Source organism: Patiria miniata, unplaced genomic scaffold (assembly GCF_015706575.1).
Source record: "Patiria miniata isolate m_02_andy unplaced genomic scaffold, ASM1570657v1 HiC_scaffold_29, whole genome shotgun sequence".
Taxonomy (NCBI): Eukaryota; Metazoa; Echinodermata; class Asteroidea; order Valvatida; family Asterinidae; genus Patiria; species Patiria miniata.
The window spans coordinates 2,619,296-2,630,846 of record NW_024037068.1 but is presented as its reverse complement, the minus strand read 5'-3'; the positions used below and the strand labels follow the sequence as shown (position 1 = coordinate 2,630,846).

General features: G+C 38.2%; 1 protein-coding gene across 1 annotated transcript; it reads right to left on the bottom strand.

The window, feature by feature from the left end:
- Window positions 1-1,238: 1,238 nt before the first annotated feature.
- On the bottom strand, window positions 1,239-11,342 carry LOC119735860 (fucolectin-6-like). The gene is made up of 3 exons (XM_038209797.1): window positions 10,964-11,342; window positions 4,506-4,601; window positions 1,239-1,351 (listed from the first exon to the last, which is right to left on the bottom strand). The coding sequence occupies exons 1-3, from the start codon at window positions 11,142-11,144 to the stop codon at window positions 1,239-1,241; spliced, it is 390 nt and encodes a 129-aa protein (XP_038065725.1). The 5' UTR covers window positions 11,145-11,342.
- Window positions 11,343-11,551: the final 209 nt, after the last annotated feature.

The following is an 11,551-nucleotide window of genomic DNA, read 5'->3' as shown; positions in this document are numbered from 1 at the left end:
CATTGATGAGCGGTACATGAACTGACTCCTATCCAAATTGTGCACCAAAGTGAAGTAAATAGTACATTGTACAACCCTACGCAGCTACGTGTAAATCTTTCTCATGTTATTTGTTGAAGCAACGGAAACCATCCATTTTAAGCGAGCTTTTAGAACACTACCTTGACTTCGAACAAATCACCTTCTCTTCACAAGCGTCCTCTGCAACATATCCTTCTGAAAAACGTCTTCCGAATGTTGAGGCTATTTTTATTTTTATTGTGAAATGTGGCTCTGTTGCTGATTTTTTTTTCGCCGGGGACGTCCGTCTGTCGTGTGATCAGACTTAATACATAACCACCGCGCAGCACAGGCGCGCGTGCGCCCAAGCAGCAATTTAATTGGTGTAAATTGAAAGCATCGTGAAAGCATCGTGACCATGGTAGTGCATCTTCGATAAACATTACGCCCTCTGTTGGTCGAAAAGCGCAAACAAAATGAGTCACTCAACTAAATATGAGTTGAAGACCTGAAGTTCAATGAGTTGCTGGAATTGTAAAGGGCGAAGTTCTTCCTTTTAGATTTTAACTGGCAACTCTGCACATGGTCAGCAACATAATAATGGATCAGATGGACATGTTGCCTTCTGTTTAGTTTGCTACTCGCTGTTGAGGTGAGTGTTATACCGATGTTCCACCAATATCTTTTATAATATTAAACCGACAGGATATTTTGTTTGGGGGTTTTTGAGACCATAATAAAAAAAACCCAAAACATCGTTATGCACGTCATCGTCAGGTTTTGAAGATTGAAATTCTTTGTTTTTCCGTCTGCCAATAAACTCAAATATATGATTCAAATCACGATTTTAATCACTTCGTCAAACAACTCAAACAGCTTAGTTAAAAAAGAAGAAAATAAGCGGAGGAAAAAAAAAAGACAAAAAAACCCAAAAAAAACAGGGGGGGGGAGGAGATGTCATCTCGCAGCGATGTTTTGTATTGTATTGTAAATGTCTGTTGATCTGTGTAATTCCTATTTTATTTAAGTTTATTTCAATGAATTTTTTAACATTCTTACATTGTACATGTGTACTTTTAATTGTATTTAAATAGTAGTTTTGTGTGAGCTGGGATCCAGGGGAGATCAGTGAGTTTTTCTCACTGAATGGATCACCCAGGATAAATAATAAATAAATAAATAAATAAATATGATTTAAAACTGAATAATGATAGATCAGTCAGAAAAAAAGAATGTCTTTATTTAGTTTTCTTACCACAGCAGCCTTGTCGGGTAGTGACTGTGATCTCACCCAAGCAGTGTTCATTCAGCAGGTCAACTCTCCACCAAGGATGTGGGTCGCCTCCATCAGCTGTGTATTTAATAGAGATGACACAATCTTAGGTGAGACTATTATAATATCTACGGCGACGATGACGGTAAGATAGCAAGCCATTGGACAATGGGTTGGGGATTGCGGTTTTGAGTACATGACCTACATTATCGTGTCTATTATTTAAAAGTAGGGCCTATATTCGATTTTGTCATCACGGAAGTCATAATGCTCAATTACTGTACATTACTATGACGGTTGGTAAAGAGAGGCCCTCCATCCATAATGAATTTTGCATTTCGAGATAACGTTCTCATTACATCGTAACAAAGTCAATTCAGCTAAATGCTAATATCAAATAGGCTTATAAGTATCGGTTTATTCCCCCTGGTTCAGTCCAATGAATTAAAGGGGCCTCGCCAACCCACCATTAGGTTGCCAAGAGCCTATTTGTACGTATTAAAATTTCACATGCATCAAGCGAATGGATCCGTGTGAATTAGTGTGTGAAATAGTCTGAATTAACAGGAGGTTATTTTGTAAAAATAAAAACTCCTTGCGCTGATAATTCATGAAAGCTGTCATATTATAACAATATTAAATCGTTTAGCGTAACCATTGATATTTAAAAAAAATATGCCCACTCCCACTCCATTGTTACAATGTGAATAAATACAGGCCAACGATCCACATTGTAACACTAGACGGATGCAAATCAAATATTTGACATACTTTTTGAAAGTTGTTTAAAATTTTGACATTGACAATACTGTTTGTTGTTGCGGCCAAGAATACCCGTGCTACTCTGTTAGTTTTCAAGAGTTCAAGAATTTTATTTTTTCTAACTTCTACCTAAATGCGAGGATGCATAAGTGGGACAAAATTCCCTTTGTCTTTGTTGAATTTCCTAAAACATTTTAGTCAATCAAACTTAGCATTGATTTGAGAAATAAAGCCATCAAAAATTAGAGGGCCGAAGCCTTAATGAATTTAAACATTTAAGAAAGCATTTAATTATCTAACAATGGTGAGTAATTTTTTTTAGAAATGTTATTTCGTACAGTTCTGGCGACAACTAGTGGTTGATATAACGCTACTGCAGGTTAATGGCGGAAGCGCGTGTATAATGCAGGCATTACATATCGTTTGTGTAGTAATTACTGGGATGTGAACATAACGAAATAATGTGCTTATTTCAATGGCAATCGCTGACTATTTGTATGGACGCTGCGCACATTTAGTCATTTCTAGTGCGCGAGCAGTTCATGGCCAAGTTTTGCACCACCAGAACGTCATTGAAAGCAACCCCACCATTTTTCGAAAGCGTCCAGGGCAAGAGAAAAAAAGCCGCTAAAGCAAGTGCCGTGGAGCAAGGCGCAAAGCTGGTAACTGCTTTGTTTGTAAGTCGGCAAAGAAGTGCTTTAAAGATGACATGGTTAGTCAGCATACAGTGAAGAATATTAGCATACAAGAAGCTGTGAAGACTATTAGTCAGCATACAAGCCCATGTCTCCGAGCTAGCCAAATGTGCGAAGCAAAGCACGCGTAATAATTAATCCTGCACATGTATTTCAATAGCTGCAAGCGTCGTGGGGAAGAACTCATTCGCAAAGTGATGTACTTGCAGTAGACAGATATATTACCTTTAAATAATTCTCCCAGTCATGTAAATAATTTAGCGCCTAAGTTAACAATGCAAATAAATCACATCGTGCGGATTGAGATCTTGCATTATATAAATCGTTTCCTGGAGTGAATTTTTTATAATGGGATTGTCTGTTGCCAATTAACGGGCCGATGCATTTTAAAAATATAATTTAGACTGTTTAAGTTAGACTAATTGTGTCGTTTGATGACCGTGGATATGCCTTGATGAGCCTGGACTGCGTCGATATAAACATGTTAATTATCGTCTTTCTCTAAACGGTCACCACACCCATTAGAGTATGATGAAAAGGTTGAAAGGACATTCACAGGGTCTTCATTAACATTTTTATGTAAGATGTGTTTGGCAACTAGACAGGAGGCCTTTGGCCATCCATTTGGATATACAATAACTGCAACAGAGCAATCGAACCAGGCACACTTGGATCGCAAACTGACCAATGATACCAGTACTACAGGCAATTCATTGATGGGTCAAAGGTATTGTATCGGAGTTATCTTTTTGTCATGATACCTCATACCAATGCCCTTCATTATTAGTGATAAATAAAGCTCGTCGGTTTAAACAAGATTTTCATCACTTGAATGACAAAACTGGACTTGCAATACAATTAAAAACGAGAGCAAGAACATTTATAACATGCCAAAAAGCAACTCAAAGAAAACAACACTGTAAGAATATTCGGCGCGCGTAAATTGCAACGTGCGTCCAAAGCAGCTAGTGCACAATGTTATTATGAAACACGCATTTAACTGCTTTCCTTTACTAGATTTACAGATTCACTACAAGAGGTATTTTATAAAAACCGAAAATTAATTTCATAAAAAATTTTGACCAGATTTTTAAAAATTCATTTTAGTCGGGCGCCGAACAGATCACGAAATGATCATGAGGTTTCAATATGACACGGCAGTCTATGTTCTGTCTGTGGTATATAATGCCGTGCCATGACATCGTCATACCAAGTGGCCCACACCTCCTTGGTCATTTGCTGCTGTGATCAGTATTGAGCAATCGAGACGCCATCTGGCTTCCGAGACTGATAAGCGACCAGACTAATCTGATGACAACGAAAAGATGAGTGCGCCTCCTGATGTCTTTGGCACCTTCCAATTGTCTTTGGCACTTCTTTAACGCTGACAGATTACCCAGCTCATGATCCAACACTCCAGATCCAAATCCCAAGGACAAAGTACCTCCAACCATACCGACCACGAAAAGAGCTAAGGCCGCAGCTTCATTTTTAGATTTCTCATGAGGACCCCTTAATGACTCGGGTGGTCCATTCCTTATTTTCATAGGCTTCAACGAAATTAGCGTTATTCTTATAAATGTGTTGAACCTAAATACTCCTATCACCGTCGTTGTATAGCATTGTCAAATGACTCATTAGTTGCCTTACATGTGTTGCGAATGGTATTCGCACAATTAAGGATAAGGATGTAATTACACTTGGCAAATTTAGGTCTATCTTTGGTTTTGATACAACCGGTGTCGAAAAAAAATTCCAAGATTCTAACAGCTTACCTCCATGTGAGAACGTATTTATGTCGTTGTCGACTGCATTTCCTGCCGGGTAATACCCCATGCTTTGCGATGCTGGCTTGCCAATGACCGATAATGCTGCAAAAAGCAAACAGAACAGATTAATTTTACGATGATGAGTGATTAACATTTGTGTGAATAGGAACACAACTGAATCTTCAACTGAATAGGAACAGCAGGACCAATTTACGAAACGTCAAGTTTGATATGTCCAGCTCTCCCACCCCCTGATGCAAACATCTTGCGAGGTCGGCATACGTAGTGTGTCGTTTGTAGCTGTAATGTTCATGTGTAATATCAGATTGTTTAAAAAGAAAAGCCGAAAATATTTAAGTCGGTTTTGGAATCACAAAAATAGAACTCACAAAGTGCTGTAGACAAGGGTAGCCAATCAGGGGCTACTGGTTCTATATATAAAAAAAAAGAAATTGGAAGCGAGTGAGTGCGCATATATACAAATTTGGCACACCGCCAGCTATATTTTAGGCAGTATCTTTTTGGGCAAAATGTTGGACATTTTATTGAAAAAAGGTAATTTTTGAAGATGACGACCGACTTGCTACGCAGTTTTGCAGCCCAGCTCATTCCGTCAGAAAACTAGTTGAGAGACATTCGCAGTTTGCAAAGCACAAATTGTTTCAGGTATAAACAACAATTGTTTTTTGGTGTCCATTTTACACTGGAAATTTGTGCAATGTTTATTAAAAAAATAAAGATTATTGGGCTCGCTGACGTATCCAAATGCATAAACTTTAATTACATGTCCATTGTGAAATCATAAAGATTGCATGCTTGGGAAATTTTAATTTTTGGACATTTTATTAGGTTTCACGTGCAAACTGGGACACCAAATGGTGTCCGCGAAATTAATCATGCACATAATTGTAATAGTCAAAACAAGACTTATTTTTTTACAATAAACATCGATGTGTTACACTTCGTAAGACAAAAATACATTTAACATTTAAAAAAACAAAATATTTTCTGCTGCTGTATTTTTGTGTGTGTGAAAAATATATGTTTCCTATTGAAATAAAATAATATTTTGGTTGAATGGATGGCGAACAATTTTTAAGTAACATTTTCACGGTGTAAAGTAGGCCCAAAGACTGAATAAAATGATTTATTCATTTTATAGGAGGGGGGTCAAACAATGTCCAATGGTGGCAGGACCGTATCATTGGTTGGATTAACCGACCAAAAAATGGCTTTCAAGGAATGAACTATGTTCTTCCATCAACTGAGCAGAATATGCTGCAATTTTGATGAAAGCTTGAGATGAACAAGCACTATTTTTGTGGTAAGGTTTGATGAAGAAAAATGCGTTTACCTAACCAAACCTGATTGGTTGACTTGTGTACCAAAAGGAACTGGTCTATAATAAACAAAGGTATGTTGTTTGTATGACCACAAAACTCGGCTGGACAATAACTGCTCTTCGAAATAGATAAAAAACAGTCTGATATTGATTGCCGCAACGAACGGCTTTTACTGTGTATGCCCCAGTTAATTACTCATGCTTTCTTTGCTTTTCGGTCTCCGGACAGTCGTGTTCCGTTGTTAATTGTATGCTTCAGATCACCTAATTCGGGCTTTAATATTATTATTACTCAATCTGCGAACCGTCATGGCATGTTGTCATCTATATGCCACAATACTATGCGTGGGTGCTTGTTGTTTATGCATATACGATGGTTCTCCTCGTCGGGCTTCATAAATTAAACATAAAACATGCATATCATAGATAACGGACCAAGACGGTTCACAAATTGGCATGTCGTTGAATATTAGGTGTCTTTTTTATCTCATCAGCATCCAATCAGGCTAGAGAAGGGCCCCTCTAAATTTTAAGAGGCAGATAATTAGTCAAGTCATAATGAGAGGGTATAAACACAATTAAAAAAAGTGTTCAAACAATTTTGAGATTTTTAAAATACCTTTGCTCGATAGCAGTTAGAAATTCAATTTGAAAATTAAACCAGGAGGATTGTAACAAGTCTACCATCACATGTCATAGTCCGTTATATTTCATAACAGACGGACGGTTTTAACATTTCTTTCGGTGGGACGGTCAAACCCCGTATAGATTGATTATACGATATATTGCACTCTCAAAACATTTGTAAAATATTGTTGGAAAAGTTGGTTACATTTGAACCAACATTGTGTATTTTTCCCAATTTGACCAGTGAATGTTTGGTACCATTTACCTAACGTAAAGTGAAACTGGTTCATTGTATACCACGGTTGATTAAAACAGTTAAACTTGGTTTAATTCAATCAACGTTGGCTAAAATGTCTAATTCAAACAACCTTTGGTGACCAGGTGAACAGCCCAACAGTAGACAACGTTGGGTAAAATATACTGACCATTGGCATATTTGAAAGCATTTGCGTCGCATCAAACTCACGGGCATTTACATTGCGATTCATTTTTTTGCAATTTGATTGATAAGAAAGGACGACTGCATTAAGGCGCTTAAATTCTTAATGGTGTGTTCCAGTTTTTAATTCAGGGCGCAGTTGTCCTGCATAGAATTCGTGTTTGAATAAGTTCACCGGTGTGTAAGCGTTGCTGTGACAACGAAGAATATCGAGCCAGACCGTGGCCTCAATTACAATGGGCCGTTGTCGGACTCGTGAAAATGCTTTTTAGTTGGGGATAGCTTGCTCTTTCCGCGCGAACAATCAATAGATCGACCAATTGCCATGGGGGACTCTACCACAAAAACAATTTCAAATGTTCACATTACGCAAACTTTTAGTGCTGCACATTGTTCTCTACTAAAATTCCAAGATAATTGGTAACATGAACGTCACATGATAGGTCGTTTAAATGTGAATGAGAAAGAGCTCTTAAAGTCAAAGAAACAGCATGACATTTACCTCAGAGCAAACGCATAAAAAAACCATATTTGAATCCATTCGTTAAGATTAGGTGCTTTCTTTTAGTTTGACGCATTAACACAATGCTTAGCATTGTAACCAAATTCTACAGCGTGGACCCTCCCGTAAGTCCGAAAATTTGGAATTATGAGGCGTCGGATTGTTGAGGCATTCGAGTTATAGGGCTCTGATGCCTCATAATAACAACGCCTTATTTCGACAACGGACAAACCATGTTTCAGACTTATGAAACGTCTGACTTATGTGGCGTCAGATTCATGGGTCTTTACTTGGTTTGGGGGATGATATTTTGTTGGACTTAATGAGGCGTCGAAGCAGTCATTTCAAATGCTAAGAAATAATTGTACACGATGACAAGTAATAAAAACAATAATTTTAACAGAATAATAATTGCGTTATAAGTAGTTTGTTTCATTTTTGTAACACATCATTGGAGAAGTATGCCGTTCAGGCAGATATCAGATAAAAATGGCAGACAATGTGGGGTTTTTGCTTTCAAGCATGAATTTTGACACGGTTTAGGAATAGAATGGCCGCCAAATACCACATTTCGCAAAAAAAGAGAACATATTACCAATTCTACGGTGAGGTAAAAAGTAAAAGAGCATCTTAATCAGACCTGCCAACCTGTGAGATAACAAAACTGTATTCTGAAACTCAAAAACCTGTATTTTTCCTTGAAAACCTGTATTTTTTTGTTTTAATGCACAAACGAGCTTACAAAGGTTTAATGTTGCTGCAATTCCACGTGGTGTGAGGATTTTAGAAATACCTAATTTAAAAAAATTGAGCAGAGCTTTGCTGTATTCAGGGACTTTTAAAAAAAAGGCCCGCTGAAACTAAGTCATAAGGTAATAGGTAATAGCCTAGGTAACATAAAAAAATAATTTTCAAATTCAATTCAAGGAATTCAATTCCATTCAAAATTCAATTCAATTCTATTCACAACTGACTCTATGATATATCGAAGTAAACTTAGTTAAGACCTTTCTCAGTTAGTTGGATTACGGATTTGGTTCCCCGGGTCGGGCGGTGAGAGGGAATTTATAAATTAAAAAAAAAAATCAACGCCCTTTACAGCGCGCCCGTAATAGTGCGCCCAGTTTTCGGACACAGTATTCGTGTTCGAACAAAACGTCGTCATTCAATTTCACTGCACGAGTTTATCACATTAAAAGTACATAAATAATGAAGGAGAAAGTCTGCAGACTAAGCAAACTGTCATTATTTATCTTGTTCCAAGCTATGTTTGCTTAAAAAAAAAGTCGTCGCCTCAATACCTGTCATCGAAAAGTACGCGAACATTAAGCTGTCGATGCATACTCCGATACGGTCGCATGGTCGGTGCAGCTGGTACCCGGCCCGTTAGGCCCAAGATATATTTGTTGACAGGAACCAGTGCACAAACGTAAAACACGTTGCTGCGAGCATGCTACATCCTGATAAATAAGGGCGCCAGCGTGGTGGGGCGGCCGTACTCAATCAACGATCAGGGCATGTGGAAATGTACGGACTACGGTGATTTCTTTCTCTATTTTTTCCACTAGACGCCAGGATTCCAGTTTAAAAGTGAATCAAAAGCTTGTGGTTACTAGGGAGGCATTTTTTGAGGAATTCTTTTTGGGGGGCGGCGATTTTTCAAAATTATTTCCCCCGACGTTATATGCCCCTTAACGTTACAACTTATTTTAAAAATGCCCTAATCCACCTAAAACTGTATGGCTAGTAAACTTCAGTAAAAACTCACAAAACCATTCTGATTAATAATAATAATATTAGGCCTACTAAACGAAGAGACGAAATACACAACGTACACCGTGCGTAATTCTCTCCTCTCTGGGACGGCTGGATGAAATCCCATTTCTCGGTGTACTCTTTTTTGTACAGTTGCTTCCTTTTAATATCTTTTTTGGAGGTCGAAGCCATATTTATTTCACGCCAGTGCTGCTTTCGAATTCCACGCTCAATTATCCTCAGCTAGCTAGTTGCACATGGTATGCGCAGTATATGCCTAGCGCTTTTGTATGCAACGATCCGATTGGTTAATACGCCCGGTCCATGCGTTTGTTTACATCCCATGCACCAATCACAGACACCCTAGCTTACTTGATCGCGATGTCGAGCCTCGTGTCTCAACGTAGTCTACGTTCGCAGCCGTTTTTTTCTTCTTGCGCACTCTTCACTCGCAGCCGAACTAGGATTTTTTTTGGCGTGTCAAAATGGTCAAAACCCGTATTTTATGGAGAAAAAACGTACGGCCGTATTTTCAATAAATTCCCGTATTAAATACGGCAAAACCGTACTGGTTGGCAGGTCTGCTTAATGCAAACCAGATATGCATTTTGAGGAAACGGGGCATTCTTTATAGTAAAAAGGCATTTTGCCGCCCAATACTACATTTGGCAGAATGAACGTATTATATTATTGACGTGCAACTTTCGCAAGTATAAATACAGTGTGATACATGACTGAAAATAGAGAGAAATTATTAATATCAGAATGTCTGTCGTTTAAATGTTTAAATAAGAAAACTCAAGATGATTCAGCATTGTGTAATAATAACTGAGTCTTTAAGATGTTAATAAAACATACAAATACACGTACAAAATTAGATACTACATATTGTGTTTTTCATTTCGATTAAATATATCAGGTTTTCCTGAACTAAATTTTCTCGACAAAATTTGAGCACATATTAAAAAAAAAAAAAGGTTTGAGTCTCTAATTCATTCGGACGCTATTATTTTTTAATGTCACACAATTTTTCTAGTATGTAGAGTTGTACATAGAAATAGAATTGTTGAAACTCATTCTCACACACCACAGTTTGGTACAATACATGACTGACACAAACCAGATATCAAAATTGCATTTCTACATTTGCACCACCCCTGCATTTTGTTTCCAGCTGTGTCTAGCCGGTAAAAGTAAGGTGTCCGCCTGATAGTCCGAAAGTTTCACAGACCAAAGGGTTTTTGGATCCGAAGGTTCGATAGTCCGAGAAATCTAGGGAACAATGCTACCACAACACTCATCGTTAGAAAATCGGTAGCCCAAAATAAAGTGAGGTTTGAATGTTTGCTGCGGTAGCACAAAGGTTCGTTGGTCCGAATGTTCGATAATCCGAAGGTTCATGAGCCGTCGGAGCTATGGACCGTTACAAAGAAAAGGTGAATTCGTCTGACAAGGCGAGAACGAGATTTACAAACAATTATACGACGATTCGCGTTAAACGTTTGGTGACCATTCGGAAATACAATACTTAAACCTGGTTTCCTTGTCGTGTCCTCTCTTGCTAACCCTAAAAGAATGCTTACGGGCGAGGAATATCTGTTCAATAAACGTGTCTTTTCCAAATTCTTTCGGGGTTCACTTATTAAAAACAAATCAAATTTCCATGCAGCAGGGGGTTTTTTTTGGGGGGGGAGGGGCTGGGGTGGACTAGAATTTTCAAATACTTTTGATTTTTAAAGGATGCAAACATTAAAGTCACACACAGAAATGAAAAAGAAGTACATTAAAAATGGTCTTACCTTGAAGATCACAGCTGACTCTTTGCAAGCAGCAAACTTGAGTCAAAAATATCACGAAACGGACGTCTTTGATGTTAAAAGAAATGCAAGATTTTAACATCCTGGGCATTTTAATGGATGCGTTATGGTACGTTTTACATGGTTGCAGAACGTTCAAAATATGTGAAGATTTCCTCCCCATGACTCCCAGTCTTCAATTAGCTTGCACGCGTGTAAGACGAACAACTGCAATCGACCGCATTTTACTTCTCCCTTCATTCAATAAATAAAGGGCAACTTCACTACATAAGGCACTGCCACTTTAATGTGTGCTTGAGTGGAGTATTTAATTTAGGGCGCGGGGGTCCTAGCCCTGCATACGTGGTGTGAAAGATACTGACGGTAACGTTGCTGTGACAACAATGTGTTGTAAAGGGCTACGTACGGATGCTCGTTTAGAAAACGCAAGTCACCGGAATGGAACCGCATTTGTATGTGTAATGATGTGTGCGTCACTGAAGAGACTTAGAATGAGCGCCAAAGGTTCACAAAGGGCAGGCTTCAAACGGCCGCAGTTAAGAGTATAGTCCATCATATTTAATTTGTGCA

What these genes read in the sequence shown, in the direction of transcription:
- LOC119735860 (XM_038209797.1), bottom strand. Translation starts at nt 11,144, where the DNA reads ATGGGGAGGAAATCTTCACATATTTTGAACGTTCTGCAACCATGTAAA. An exon ending in AGTCAGCTGTGATCTTCAAG is followed by an intron (nt 4,602 to 10,963) that starts GTAAGACCATTT and finishes TGCTTTTTGCAG; the next exon opens with CATTATCGGTCATTGGCAAG. An exon ending in AAATACGTTCTCACATGGAG is followed by an intron (nt 1,352 to 4,505) that starts GTAAGCTGTTAG and finishes TTAAATACACAG; the next exon opens with CTGATGGAGGCGACCCACAT.